The sequence below is a fragment of the Astyanax mexicanus genome, chromosome 11 (assembly GCF_023375975.1).
Source record: "Astyanax mexicanus isolate ESR-SI-001 chromosome 11, AstMex3_surface, whole genome shotgun sequence".
NCBI classification, from domain to species: domain Eukaryota; kingdom Metazoa; phylum Chordata; class Actinopteri; order Characiformes; family Acestrorhamphidae; genus Astyanax; species Astyanax mexicanus.
Genome location: NC_064418.1, coordinates 38,586,472 through 38,602,549, shown reverse-complemented (window position 1 = coordinate 38,602,549; position 16,078 = coordinate 38,586,472). Strand labels below are relative to the sequence as shown.

The window sequence follows — 16,078 nt, the reverse complement described above, 5'->3', positions numbered from 1 at the left end:
TCAGACCAGCTGCTTGAACTTAAGCGCGGACTAAAACGCGCGAAAAGATACGAAACGTTTCGAAACTGCGTGACGTAACGAAACCCGTTTTTTGCAACAGTCACGTGGCTTTCTCTTTTGATACGGACTTCGAAACAGTGGCTGTGACCAAAATGGCTCCCTACTCCCTCATTAGTGTTCTGCTATTTAGGGAGATACTATGTAGTTCACTAATTAGTGAAAAATTAGTGAACTCTGACACTATGCGCCAGCGCCGGTCGCATAAACACACACAGGTGAGAGAGGGTTGAGCTGTATTTAAAACTCCATAAACACACTGAACTGAGCTCTAAATTAAAGTTAGTGAAGCTCTGAGCTGGTCATGAAGTAATTTATCTGACTGTTATATTTATGCTCTTTAAAAGATAATCCTCACAATATTGAACTACAAGAAGAAAACCTGAAATTAACAGCGTACACCGGCTCACGGTGTTCCCAGATTGGGATGTTTCATGCTAAATGTCGGGTTGTGTCGGAAATTGTCTGGAGGAAACGCTGTGATTTGACGGGTGAACAAAACTACCAAGTGAAGAGTTTGGAAATTAAACTAATCATCAGTGTTGTAGTTCGATATCTAACCTGGCAGAGACAGAGCTTAGTCCTGTTGATGGAAATTTGAAGCTGTGTTTATGTTCGTTATTATATGTATTTATTTCTTCCATTGCTTGCAAGGTTATTTTTATGTACTGTATTTACTCTTTTTGGTTCGTGTGTCCATTGATACAAGGCACAAAACACATAATACAAACATGCAGATAAACTCATTTAAATATCGTTTTTTGTAGTTAGTGATATTTAAGGTATTTATTTAAGAAAATGTTGGAATAAACGCTGTAATATTGTTAATGTGATGAACATCAGCTGTTTGGGTGGTTTGGCTGAAATACTCAATAGTGCCCTAACTAGTAAATAGGGAGCCATTTCGGTCACAGCCAGTGTTTCGGAACACCGTGATTCAAATGAATCGATTCAGTTCGATTCCGCGTTTAGAGTTTGTCTTTACTAGTTTTTACAGCTTTTTTAGACTTTATTGTGCTCTACATTACCTCTCTGTTTGATTACAGAGACGGAGGACCAGCTGGTCCTGAGCTGGATATTTTAACAGGTTTTACCGCGCGATAAAATAATGGACTTGTTTGAGTGGCGGAGAAAGCGATTGGCAGCGATGGTGCGTCGCTACAGCTTGAACGTACCGTTACTGAAGGCGAGCGGCTGGTGGAGAAATGGAGATTCAGTAGAGGAAACTCGTTACCCATTCTCACCAGAGAGGGGCCTCAATCCCTACATCCCCCAAATCCCAAAACTTGCGGACATCAGCTTTAAAAATTCTGCTGTGTTGGGGTCCTGTTTTATAGAAAACGTGAAATATGCCACATTTAAAGTAAGGCACAGAAAAATGGCTTACTATAGCTAACAACACATTTCGCAGTGCAAAATATGTCGGCGCTGCTTCCAACGCTTAATACAGCGTAACTTCCCTAGTTAGTTGGTTAGTTAGCTTCCTAGCTAACCGACCAGGCTAGCTAGTCAGACGAGAGGAAAGCTATCTAGTTACTCGGTGAAGAATGAACGTTAATTTTCAGTCACGAATTACCAACCAGGTAATTATACTGACACTGAGATTTATACAGAATGAGAGTTTGTGCTTGTGGTTGTAAAAAAAAAATCCAACGAAGTTTAGTTAGCTCATTAGCTAACCACAGCGTGGGAATGCTCACTGAATGTGAGCTGCTCTCTGAAAACAGTATCTGCACATTCAGGCAAAAGAGTCTGCAGGATGTTCCTCAAAACTCTTCTGAGATCATTCACTCGACTGTGTGAGCAGGTTTGGAACTTTATCTTCTGGCTATCGTTGACAGTAAAATATATTAAAATATGCCTTGGTTGAATTCTAATATTTTTTTAAGGAAATAAATTGCTACTGCAACACAATTATAAGGCTTACAGATTGTAGTCTATAGAAACAAACCTGTTTGTTTTTGTGCATTAAATTGTTACTGTGACACCTGTAGGACATACACATCTAAAATCACTTGTAGACTATAGAGACACACTTGATAATGATAGTACAACTTTTAATAAAACAAAAAAAAAAAAACAATTGTAATACATTACTGCAAAACAATCATAATACATACAGATATAAAATCACTTTCTGGCAAAGCCTGTTCCAAATAAAACCCATCCTGGAAAACTGCTGTATGACTTTGGCCACTTTGCTGTGGCTCAGTTTCAACTTTTCTTTTAGCCTAGGTCAGGGGTGTCCAAACCTTTTTTGTTGGGGGCCAGAAGGAGAAATATATGTGCAGTCACGGGCCACAGACTCTGTAATAAAACAAATAATAAAATATACTACTTATAATAATGCATGTTCTTGATTACTACCATTTACACACTGTTTTACTTGAGTTACTATCTTTCTATTTTTCTATACTATCTATCTTTGACAGTGTTGTTTAAATTAGATTTTCAAATTGATGTTTTGTTTCATAATGTCTCCTAATATTATACTCCTAATTAGGCAACTGATTCCTGACTAATTAAACATACACATTTCTTTCTTAACTCAGTTAAAAAAATAGTCATTTTCCCAACATGCCTGAAATGTTCTGCATTTGCTGTCCATTTTTCGTTTCTTTGGAGTCATTAGACTCTTTGGCCTTTTTTCTGCACTACAACTGAGCCCTCTCGCTGCTTTTAGACTCTTTGGCCCGTTTCCCACGCTACAACTGAGCCCTCTCGCTGCTTTTAGACTCTTTGGCCCGTTTCCCACGTTACAACTGAACCCTCTCGCCACTTTTAGACTCTTTGGCCTGTTTTCAGCACGACAACTGTGCGTTCTCGCCACATATAGACTTTTTGATATGTTTTCCCCACTACAACTGCGCATTCTATCCACTTTCTGACACCTGCCGTTTAAACTTTGAACCTCACATTATAAAAACCTGCGGGACTTTCATTTTATTTCTAAAATACCTTGCGGGCCACTTCAAAAAAGGAAATGAGCCGCAAATGGCCCGCGGGCCGTAGATTGGACACCCTTGGCCTAGGGCATCTTTGTGCAGAGCAACCATTTTATTTCTCACATCCTTAAAGTTCTTCTCCATGAAGTGTCATGTTGAATATCCAATGGCCAGTATGAGAGAATTGTTCTCCAAACACTAAATTTAACAGCCCTGCTTCGCATTTACACCTGGAACCTTTTAACAAGGTCTAACATTGCTAACATTGCTAAATTTCGTTGTACACTGTGCAATGACAATAAAAAAAGTATCTTATCTTATCTAACAAGGGCTAAAATAGTGAAATGTAAACCTGACAACAGAGCAGTGACACCACTTTGCTTTTGGAAATCGCCACTCTACTGCATCTAACAGCACATGTAGGCCATCACACATAGGCAGCATTAATCCAGAGTAGCAAATAAAAGTGTGTGATCCTCTTTCCTCTGACCCTTAGGGCCTAATCAGCCTGACGTTGTCTGCTGACACGACGCGAAGAGAAGCCAAGGAACAGGAGTCAGGAGATCATCCATACAACCAAAACTCAGCGCTTAGTCGTCGCTGAGGGCAGAGGCAACCAGCGCACCCTCCTCCCCTTTCAGACCAATGGCAGGAAGGGACCATTCCCCTGTTCACAGTGGTATTTAGCACTCCTGAGTCAGCAAAGCACTGGACTGACTGTGATGGACGAGGGGAGGGACTGAGAATGCCCAGTGCAGAGACTCAAGACCACCATACTACTGTTGCACCCTAAGGGAAGGTGAGGGCAAAGACATTCACAATAGTGAGCATTAACACACACACACACACACCACACCAAAGGACATAAGTCAGAGAAGGAAGTATGAGAATGTGAGAGAGCTATATTCCAAGTTGTAAATTCCCTTGAGTCAAAACATTCCAGCATAGCCTAGTTTAGGATCTTGATTTAGCTTCACAGCCCTAAATAAGATGCTTTGGACAAAAAGCCATTTCTGATCATTCTGATGTTTTAGAAAATTCATTGCTGTCAAGGAAGTGATTATGATCCTCTCACAAGCAGTATGTTTATATAGGCTATAATTTAACGTACAAAAACCTACTAGATAAAAATGGTTACTATTACTATATAAAGGTGCATCTTAAAAAAAGAATATCATTAAAAAGTTACTTTGTCAGAAATTCAGTTCAAAATGTGAAACTATTATATAAATGTATTAAACACAGTGTTTATTTATGTTACTGTTGATGTTTATATTTACAGCCAATGTAAACCCAAAAATCAGTGTCTCAGAAAATTTGAATATTATATAAGACCAATTGATACTTTTGACAGTGTGGGCAGGGTGCCAAGTCCTGCTAGAAATGAAATCCACACGTCCACACGAAGTGCTGTAAAAACTTGTAGTGTTGGTAGAAGCTGCACTGACTTTGGACTTGATAAAACACAGTGGAACAACATCAGCAAAGGTCATGTCTCTCCAAACCATCACTGACCATCAGTAAATGTTGCATTTTATTTGAAAATAAAGAGAGCAGAGTCTGGAGGAAGAGTGGAGAGACACTCCAAGCTGCTTGAGGTCTACTGTGAAGTTTCTACAATCAGTGATGGTTTGTTTTGGAGAGCCATGTCATCTGCTGGTCCACTGTGTTATATATTAGGGAACAATATATATTGTAATATTTTCTTGTTCTACAATACATATTGTAAAACAAAGATACAGGAGTTTTAACCAGATTTCTCCAGAAGTCTGTGATCCAATATGTCACACTATAGTTAAAGTATCTGGGTCTGGTGAATATTATGAGAATAGTGGTCATTTTCAACCAATCAGTGTAAAATTTAACTGTACTACAATAACGTATCTTTGTGACCAGGATTGTTAAACCATACCTGTAACGGTGCACTGTGATGGAGCAGTGCTGCAGCAGTGAGTTAGGGGTGTGAAGCTGTGAGGGTCTGGGGCTGACGGAGGGTTCCTCCTCTCCCACCATCTGCAAAAGAGTGAGGAGCGTGAATGCACTGCTCCGGCTCCATTAAGCTGCTCACTGAGGGGAGGCACTGGGCCACTGCTCTGGAGACTACAGCAGGAAGCAGACTAATGACCAGCCAACTTCATTAGCATCATCTACAGCAACATAGGCACTTTTTATATGAATGATGATTCTATACCTCCCGCTGCACAGAACACTGACTTTCAATTGGCTGAGACCCAGCATTTCTGTTGATCTCTACGAGTCACATAAAGTGTTAAAATAAATGATAAAATTAGGCTTCTTAAATGTATACATTTATTAATACCTAATTTTTCCATTCTGCCAACTCTGTTGGTCATATACAGCTGTGGAAGAAATTATGAGACCATTTCAGTTTCTGAATCAGTTCCTCTGATTTACCTATTTATAGGTATATGTTTGAGTTAATGAACATTAATTGTTTTATTCTAAAAACTACAGACAACATTTCTCCTGAATTCTTAATAAAAATATTGTCATTTACAGCATTTATTTCAGAAAATGAGAAATGGCTGAAATAACAAAAAAGATGCAGAGCATTCAGACGTCAAATAATGCAAAGAAAACAAGTTCATATTCAAAAAGTTTTAAGAGTTCAGAAATCAGTATTTGGTGGAATAACCCTGTTTTTTACTCACAGTTTTCATGCATCTTGGCATGTTCTCCTCCACCAGTCTTACACACTGCTTTTGGATAACTTTATGCCACTCCACGTGCAGAAAATCAAGTGGTTCAGATTTGTTTGATGGCTTGTGATTATCTTATTATCTTCCTCTTGATTATATTCCAATGGTTTTTAATTTGGTAAAATCAAAGAAACTAATAATTTTAAAGTGGTCTTATTTGTTTCAGAGCTGTATGTGGGACAGTCTAATGAGGGTTTGTGATGATGCCACGTCCAAATGCAGATACTTTTACACTGGGAATGAATGGGCTTTTCAAAAAATCGCCTCTGTCACATTCTGTGGTAAATATATGTTTTAATTAATTGGAATAATGCTATCTTTAAGCTAAATGCTACAGCACACTGAACTGACATTACAGGACAGCGACGCAGAATGAGAGTGGACTCACTTTAGCGTAACACCGTCTGTAGAACTCCGATCAAAACACATTTTGGGTGTTGCTACATTTTTTTTTTTGTTACATCATTATTTTTTTATATATCATTTTTATTTCTACTGAATGTATGAACACAGTTTTACTGCTCTACAGCTCAGTGCTATTCCACACCTAGCATTAAGTAAAGTGCTAATAATAGGTTCATGTCTATCTGCTCCATTACTGGCATTACTTCTGTACAGGGAGAATCACAGCTGTCCAGGCAGTGGAAACAGAATCCTAGGGAGGATTTCTACTTAAATAAGCTGAATTCCTGACTGAATAGAACTACATTATTGATTCCCATAACAGAACCTGTTAAACACCAAAACTCACAAAACATTATCTGGTAGGTTCAGGCAGCAGTTTTTCAAAGCCATCAGAGCATTTCTAGATACAGTCTCCTACACAACAACTGCAGACAGATCAGCCACACAGCTGATCAGACCCAAACACTGCAGTCAGTCCTCAGACGCAGATTAATTAAGATTAGTCTCAGACTAAGGGGAATCACAGAGGGTAAAAGCACCTGACAGTTCCACTTAATCCAAGATTTTAAATAATCTGCACCATAGCCTGGCAAAAATCATTTCTGATTTTCAGGCAGTTGTAATTATGAATTATTTTAGGCTGTGCTTCTGCAAAATACACATAAAAACACAAAAACAAGAAGGGAGCGATATGAGGACAGAGTAAGCGAAGTGAGTGAATCTCTGCCACTCTTTACACAAGACCTCTCTCAGCCAGAGCCCGACTGCCTGCGTGTGCTGGAGAATGAAGTGAATAATTCCCTCTTTAGTGCTGAATAAGTCAGCGTGGCTAGAAGCTTATTCTTCTACTCTACCCTCCCTTGGTGAGGCTTTTTAAATTATGGATCTCCAATACAAACAGTCCTCCCAAGTGCACGGCAGACAGGCTTCTCACGGTTCTCCAGCATGAAATCCCTGCTCAGATCTGAGTTATCCCACTGGACTGCCTCAGCGCATCTCCAAAAACTCTGTGTACCATTAGACATTGATTTATTATTGATACGGGTGAAATGCATCTGCTTATTTGTCTATAAGAGATATGCATGTAAATATATATGGTGGAAAAGTTTAGTTTAGAAATAACAAACTAAGAAATTTTTAATTAAATTTTAAATTAGTCATGAAGACAGGATTAAAAAAAAAAAAACTTTTTTTTTTACATTGCTGTAAAGCAGCATGTAATGATAATTTTAGACACAGCTCGGGCACAGGGTGAACTGGTGATTTTTATTGAAACTCAAATGATAAAAACAAACTAAGAACTGTACAAACAAAAGAAAACTACTGGAATAAGTATAGGGGACCTCACCATAATGCAATACAATGTTTTAATTCTATTTTATCTTTATATTTATGTATTTTTAACAATTGCTCTTTGGGTGTAACTAGTGCTGGGCGATTTTCACGATTAATTCGAATTACAGTTGTAGCGTTTTTTTATTTTTATGGAGTTATCGCGATTTTACATACTGTGATTAGCAGAATCAGGACTGATTGAGCAGTCATCTGAGACCAGGTGTTCTGTCCAGATGTGCTACCTTGTCAAACCGTGCTACTATTTTTTAACTGTAAAAATACAAAAGAAGCACCATATTAGAGACGAGGCTATTAGAGCATGTTACCAGCAGAAGTCCCAGTAGATGTAGCTAGCTAGTATATTTGGATAACATAAGTCACTGTATCATGGTAAAGTAGGTCAGCGCATGCGCAGTGCCTTTAATAAGCACATTCGAAAAAACACAGGCATATAGACTCGGCCTAAAAAGACGCTACAGGTGAGAGGAAGGCTGAGGCAGAACAGACCCTAAAAAGACTCTGAAAGTGACAAGTTAAGCGACTAAAGCCTCACTGGGCCAGCGTAGTTATGTTTTGAGTTGGTTTTGGGTGTTGGTGGAGGGCACTTGAATCTAAATAAAGGTACGTTTTGAGTTCATTCACTCCCTGTGTCAGTGTCTCTGTGCTTCGTGACTGCCGGGTCACGGTGGCCACGCCGTCAAAATAGACATTTTATTTTTTTAAACCTAAAATAGGCATTCCTCATTTCTGTCGAGTTTATCTGTCTTACCTTGGTTACCGGCGCCTCCCACAGACCAACCCGCGCCTATTTTCTAACTATTCCGCTCAGTCCGAGGACTGATTTTATACTGAAAAAAGTTCCAGCACTTTCGACACAAACAAAACTGCTGCGTTAATTAATCCGTCATTAATTGTGGAAAACAATAATAATCTTTCCTTAAAGTTTCTTCTATGACTCGTTTAGGGCGTTATTTCTCAAATTTCAGACCCGCGTTCTGAAGTATAAAGTGTGTGAGTTTCTCCGGGTTGTGCGTGTAGATTAGGTCAGCACGTGATAAAAACATTATTTTGAATCATTGATTCACTTAATGAGTCGACTCAATCTAAAGCGTCCGAACACCATATATATTTACCTAGTTTTGAACCATTTCATTGCCATCTGTAGTTAAATTTTTAGTAAGGGAGGAAATTTTGATCAGAATTGAATTTTTTTTTTTTTTGTGAAAAAAAAAATCGAATATTTTTTTAGGCCATAATCGTCCAGCACTGGGTGTAACTGGACAGTAGGAATACAATTTCGTTCCACCTCATATACCATGTGATGTGAAATGACTAAGTCTCCTTGCACCCTTGGTATTGTGTCCCATGACATTTACCAGATGTAATGGGCAGTAATGGCTTTTAAGACGTAGCCTATGTAAAGTACCAGAGACTGTAAAAAAAGATGGACGTCGTGTCGCCGTTCCCATTCATTCAATGAAAATGAAGCCAAAATCGCCTCGCGGTCACAGGCTGCAGAGCGGAGCGGAGCTGACTGTCTGTTATTGGTCCCGCCCATAACCAGCCCTTTTACAATAACCACAACTTTTTTGAATAGAGCTGAATAACGTTTTTAAAAACGAGTTCTGTGGGGATATAAAAAATTGACAATATAAGCAGAGATTACACTAGCTGTTGCATTTAAATAATGGAGGCAGAATTACAGTATATTAGAAAAAAACGTGATTGAAATTTGTCTGTTTTGCCATTGAAACCTATGGGGATGGGTGGGGTTATACAGCTTTCTGAAACCGAACAGCAGGGGGAGCCCGACCTGTGGTGGCTTCACTTTTGAGAGACGATGCTCTGTCCAGCTATATACAGTCTATGTAAAGTACACACATGACCCTGTCGATTGAGAAATTAGAAACAAACTTAGAAATTAAGTTTTCTTCCATCAGCACACTGGTCAGTACTTGCAAGCTGTCCTCTTTACAAATTTCTATTCTGTATTTTTTGGCATGTCAGCATAAAACATTTAATTCACATATTGGAACTCACACACACGCACACAAAAGAACACACAGTCGTATACAAAGGTAAACTAAGATCTTGTTTATTTTTTTTTTCTCATTTATATATAGATCTATGTTTTATTTTTCTACATACAAGTCCGTTTATAGTCATCATGCTGGGTGCAGCTTCAGTGGAGGAGCTCATGCAGGTGGCCTGTGTATGGATATTACAGAGGACACGCAGGAGGGGCCAGGGCGGGGGCGGAGCTGAGCAGACAGCACCGGGCTCCGGCGCCACCGTGCCCCGCTGTACAGTCACCGAATCACAACACGCTCAGAACAGGGCTGGCCAGGACCAGAGCACTGGGTCACAGGTCAGAAGTTAGGACTTGATTGAGACACGGTCCAGTTCTAGTAGAATAAAAAATAAAAAGGTCCATCTCGGCTGTGATGGGGAGTTGTATTCATGACATCATCCATTGACATCTTGGGCAGTTGGTAGAGGACAGTAGATAGGAAGAGTATAGAGAGAACAGTATAGTAGCAGGCATTGGAAATACAGCTTTGACAATCAGACACAAACAGAAGGAGAGAAAAGATAGATGGATGGCTCAGGACAAGTCAAACAAATAAAAAAAAAAGGAAAAAAGTCACCTCAAGCCACCTCGCTAATCCTCGGGTCCATCGGTATGTTCTGAACTAAAGGTGGGGTGAAAAATTCCTAATAGGCTACACTGAGAATTCTAAAGTACAGTATTTTTTAGTATTTTTAAAATTTTTATTTTATAAAATGTACTTAATAAGTTCAGGACGGAATTGTTTCAATTTGAAAAAAAGTGAGCCAATAGAATGGCTGCCGGGACAGCGCTGACCTGGTCCCCATAAAGGCCTGTTTACACAAAGTACAATTTTTCAGACAAAAAAACAGAAGTGATTACGCTCACATAGCTAAAAAAAAATCTCTGCTTCCTGTCCACCGTTGCTCTCTGTAATGCAGGAAAAAGAGTAAGCTCAAGAAAAAAAAACATAAGAAGCCTGATGTTTTTTGTTCGTAAAAATCAGACTTGTGAAAAGGCCAAAACACAGATGGCAGCTCTTTCTCTCACAGCCTCTCTCGCTCTAGATCAGTTTCACTTACAGATGTAAAGTCAGGAGTCAGAACTGATGTTGTAGAGATGAAGAAAGGAGAAAAACAAAATACAGAAAAAAGATCCCTAAAAAGAATTAAAACAGTGGGGATGAATGAAATACATGTTATGGGAGCAATTGTTCCTTTTTTTGTAGTTTTGTAGTTTTCTTTTTCAGCAACTGTGAAATCGTTTGAGAAGTACATTTTCCAAAAATGCCAGTAATATATGCAGGGTGTCAATGGCAACGACAGAAAGTTTCACAATATTTACAGTCGTAGATGAAGAAGTGTGGAAATACAGAGAAAGGAGCTGTTCAGTTATTTCTGAGGAACACAACCATATTCATTTATACTAATTAAAAATATATTAGTAAATGAATATACAAAAACAATGGTGACAAGTTGTAATATGCCCAACAATCTTTACACAAATAACTTGCTTAGTTTTTCTAATGTTTTTAAAAATAAAGTCTCCATTATTTTATTTTGTTTTTCACCGTGAAAGAAAATAGCCAAAAAATGACATCATCTTTGGTGAAGATTTCAACAGCAATCTCCAAAATCCTGTTGCCTCGACATCTCGACAGAGTGCCAGTTGGGCTCAGCAGCAGGTGCACGCAAACAAACACATACGAACATACACACATACGCACTCACCCGGATGGGCTCGCTGAAACGTTTTAAAATTAAACTCTGCTTTCATACTCCATACATACTGCTGTGCCAGAGAATCAGAGAATCAAAGTCCAGTAATGATGGGAAGTAGGAGAAAAGGGCTGGGGCTTGAGGATGGGGTCGATTCAGAAGTTGATTTAGTCGTTCACAGACTTGACTGACTGAACTATGAAATACAACATGCACCCCACAGGAAACAGCACTGCCACCTGAATTCAGGTGGATTCACTGTGTATATTCATAAAAAGACACATTCTACTGGTTGCTTTCATCAAAAGGAAACAATGCTGCTGCTTCTGCTATTTTATAAACGCACCATAGCAGCCTACGCCTCAGACAGGCTTCCCATTCGGCGTAACTCTCAACCGTGTGAGAGTATTTTATTTTATTTTTTTAATACAGGGCTGATTGGCTCAGCACCTATTAAGAAACATAGAGAGAAAAAAAATATTTTAATAAAAAACGTGCCCCAATTAGTACAAACTCATCAGTCAATAACATCCTTATCAGTCAAACATGCTGCAATTTGCAGGCCATCAATCAATCAAAGAGAGCTCAAGCTTTTAAGGAGCAGAACAAAAGTTCAGATCAGTCTCAAAAAAGTTTGGATGCAGCAAAAATCAACAATAGGAAGCAGTTTGTGCCAAAAATCTCCGGCATTGTCCAAAAAACCCATGAGAATGAATGGGACTAAGGGGGTTCCATGTGGCCCCTGCAAACCATCCACTCTTTCCATGCAGAGAGACGGTTTTAAATAAGAAACGTGCACCACTGAGAAAAACAAAGCCCTTCCCTGTAATCAGGGAGGAGCGGACAGGAATACGCCGCCATCTGGTTCGCGACAATCGAAGTATCATAGCATCGAAGAAAGTCAACCTAAGGGAAATTGCAGACATCGCAGTAGCTAAAAGGGAGGTGCTACAAAACCTAGCTCCCTACGCGAGAATGTGTTCTCCATGCAGCTTAAAAAAAGTCAATACATCGTTCTTGTAAAAGTACCTAAATGCAAAGGTGACTCTTCTGAAATGGTCAATAGAAGGCAGCTTCTTAAGTCATCTACATTTTTGCCCAGTTTAAAAAAGAGAGGGGGGCAATTTCTCAGTGATGTGCACTACAGCACACAATACAAACATGCACTGGAGACGGTATCAGAACTGAAAGCACCACGACACATTGTTCAATGAAAACAATGCACTTCGGCTGAATCGGTGACGCACAGGAATGAGAACGAGATCATTGTGTGTTCGTAATGAAGCGCTTCTGCGAACGCTTGCTTCCATTCTATAGTCTTTATAGAAAAAAAAAAGACACTGATTTTTTTTTGTAATGGACCAAATGTTTCCATCTGAGGTCAAATTAATACATGAATGTATTTTGTTCAAACAAAAAACAAAAACAAAGCAACACAACCTTTTAATCAACCTGCTTTAAAAGTCCCATTTTTCCCCAAAATTTGGAAAAATAACCAAGGAGAACAACCTAAACTACTTTTTAGTAAAGGGATCTGAGTAGGCCTGTCACAATATTTATTCATCTTACAGCTTAACATACACTTTTTTGGAAATAACCTTATTTTTTTGTAAATTGTTGTAAATTGTAAAACAATTGTATTTGTTTTAATTATATAGAACATTTAAAGAATATTACTACATTTCATTGTCTAAACATCCTTCATAATGCATTATTATTAAATAAGTGGCATAAAATGGTCCTAAAATGACGAAAATATAATTTGTCGCAATTATTTCTAGGACCAGAAAAAAGTCTGTGGTATTGTGACAGGCCTACATCTGAGGAAGACAATAAAACTTAATCTCAGGTAATGCTTCATAAAAATGGGGGTCATCATAATTATCTTTTTTTAAGCACAGGGGTTCTGATCATAAGGCTCAGTTAGATATATACTCCGAACAGTACCTTCCTCTACTGCCTATAAAGGCACGTGGTCAGTCCGAACGTGAGCGTATACTCTGTGTCCTCACCCGTTCCATCTTAAATCATAAAGCCTCAGGAACACAACACAAAACACGAGCGCAAAAGGACAGTACTTTCCAGTTATAAATGACAGTATTTCCTACTATGCTCTGTGGGCTAATGCCAGTGAATCCAAAACAAATGTTGTACAGACTAGTCCTACATACGTTACGTAAATTAAAAGGCAAATTCCTGTCGTCACACACTTGAGGAATCATGAGTGATAAGAGCAAAGTGTTGGGACTAAAGGGCTGTGGTTTGGCTGGGAGTCGACACACAGATACTAGCGGTGTAACGGATCACAAATCTTACAGATCGGATCATGCCACAGATTTTAATTCATGGATTTGGCCTGGCCAAAAAAAAAAGATTCCACCTGGATTTAACTAAGTAAATGATCTGGGGTTGATGCTGCAGTTGGTCTGCAGGTCTAGGTTCAGCAACAGTATGTGCTGAAAGAAAGAGGTCAGCTGACTACCTGAATATACTGAATATAGACCAGGTTATTCCATCAATGGATTTTTCTTTCTTCCCTGATGACACAAGTATATTCCAAGATGACAATGTCAGGATTCATGGGGCTGGAATTGTGAAAGAGTGATTCAGGGAGCATGAGATCATCATTTTCACACATGGATTGAGAGAGTTCACCACAGAGTCCAGACCTTAACCTCATTGAAAATCTTTGGGATGTGCTGGATGAAGAGAGGCTTTGTGCAGCGGTCAGACTCTACCATGATCAATGCTGCTGCAAGATCCTGGTGAAAAGTTAATGCAACACTGGATTTAAATAAATCTTGTGATCTTGCAGAAGCTTATTGAAACAATGCAACAGTGAATGCATCCCGCAATCATAGCTAAAGGCGGTCCAATGAGTGTGTGATCTTTTTTTTGGTGGCGACTTTTTTTTCTGGCTAGGCAGTGTATATTACAGTGAAGCCAAAATGCTCCCATGTAATGAATGCTCTGAACATGTGTGAACTTTGAGATTTCTGCAGTATAGGTTTTTTTTATATAATTATCCCTTTAACTACGTAAAAAATTGGGGCAATAACTAATAATAAACTACATTTATGTAAGGACTCATCCGTATGGATCATGAATTATCTGTGGCCCGTTACACCCCTAGCAGATCCAGACACACACACACACACACACACACACACACACACACAAGCATTCGCACACATCAAGTGAAGTATCAATGGCTGGTTGTAGTCATGTCTCTCAGATCTCCACTCTGTCCCTCTTGCGCCCACTTCAGGAGTTGAGAGAGAACTGGTCCTGTTCTATAGGCTTTTTCACCCAGGCTCCCAAGCCTGCTTTCTGGAAGGCCTTGATGAGCGTCTGCTTGGCAGAGTGGTACTCCACCGCCGCTTGTTTGGCTTCATGGTACGAGCTGGGTTTGGACATTTTGATCCGCAGGGTTGACGAGAGCTGAGGAGACAGAGCAGGGGTGTCAGACTAAGGCTTAAATCTCCCTGTGCTGTGCACACGCTGAGGTGATTACCACATTACTAGTCCGCTCTTCCAAACAATATCCATAAATTAACCTCTTTACTATTTTAAGTTATCTTCAATGCCTGCAATAATAATAAAATATGCCTAGATAAAGAGCATTTACGTTTTTCAATGTAAAATAGAATAACTAGTTAATTGCAAAAGTGAGCAATGGTCAATATATTGCTATTTGCTTCAAGGGTTTAGCATGGATCAATGGTAATCCTAAACCAAGACTGAACATTAACATTATAATTTAGTCAGTTATGTGTAATAGTCCAAAACATTGCTGTTGTAGATAAAGATGGCTAAAACCAAAAAAGGGTAAAGTGTAAATGGACAGGTTTCATTGCTGTCAGCTAAATCATATACTGACACGCCAAAAGTAACAGGATAGCAGTATGTAAAGTAATCATGAAGTGTTTTTTTCAGGGGGTGTCTTAGGAATGTCCACATCTGTATAAGTTGTGAAGTGTTATCTTGTCTGTAAGACTGAAAATGTAAAAAAGTCCATTGGCTCCCCAAGTCATCAACAAATACTGTAAAGCTGTAGCTGGCCCTGCAGATATCTTGCATCCACTTTGATGGATTGATGCCACATTGGGTTGCTGCACTTTGCCAGACTAGAGATCATGTAGAGGTCCTACCTGTTACTAGTTCTTGTCCCTTAACCTTTTGCATGTCAGTGTATATAGTATGTGATGTATATAGGTGTTAGGTTTTGTGACATCACACAATTTTAAAGCATTTACAGTACATTTGCAGTTCTTTAGTGAATAAGGGATAATGACCAAAAAATTGCACTTGAAAGACTTAAAACCCACCCATATTATCAAATTCAATCAAATTTATTTGTTTAGCGCTTTTTACAACCTCTGTTGTCACAAAGCAGCTTTACAGAAACATGATCACAGGACAAAGAATCACGCAAAACATTAAACATAGAAAATCCAGAATACAGAACCCCCAGTGAGCGTAACAAAGTATATTTGCATTTTCTGAAAAATGCAGACTGACTGTGCAGTTTTAGTGGGTTTCTCTTCCAGACAGTGGTGGTCTATTCCAGTCTATGGTTTTTAAGGTAGTTTCTCAGGTGCTGCTAAGTAGTTACTTTTGTTGTTGAAGTTTTATTAGTGTATTTTTGGCCCTATGAAATTCCATTATCTTTTTAATAGTGCTGTTAATTACATGCTCTGTCATTAATTAACATACATAATTAACATTAACATATGCTGTAAATACTTTACAACACTAGACCAATTCCTATAGTTTATGCACCTTTATTCACCCAAAAATGACGAAACAGTTGCAGAAGACGGTCACCAATTGAGCCTTGAATCACAG

General features: G+C 38.9%; 1 protein-coding gene and 2 long non-coding RNA genes across 5 annotated transcripts in view; 1 reads left to right on the top strand and 2 right to left on the bottom strand.

Moving 5' to 3' along the window:
- Positions 1-751: 751 nt before the first annotated feature.
- On the top strand, positions 752-4,985 carry LOC111194893 (uncharacterized). The gene is made up of 3 exons (XR_002651344.2): positions 752-1,864; positions 3,499-3,801; positions 4,899-4,985. It is a non-coding gene; the product is annotated as an uncharacterized LOC111194893 (long non-coding RNA).
- LOC107197404 (uncharacterized) lies at positions 2,094-8,499 on the bottom strand. The gene is made up of 3 exons (XR_001518540.3): positions 8,232-8,499; positions 4,915-5,015; positions 2,094-3,791 (listed from the first exon to the last, which is right to left on the bottom strand). It is a non-coding gene; the product is annotated as an uncharacterized LOC107197404 (long non-coding RNA).
- A 1,042-nt stretch (positions 8,500-9,541) lies between these two features.
- adarb1b (adenosine deaminase RNA specific B1b) overlaps positions 9,542-16,078 on the bottom strand; it is a 208,794-nt gene continuing 202,257 nt past the window's right edge. For all 3 annotated transcript variants that reach the window (XM_022680190.2, XM_049485296.1, XM_022680189.2), the window contains one exon: positions 9,542-14,671. In XM_022680190.2, coding sequence (XP_022535911.1) covers positions 14,495-14,671 — 177 coding nt within the window. In that variant the 3' untranslated portion in view covers positions 9,542-14,494. The remainder of the gene's footprint in view (positions 14,672-16,078) is intronic.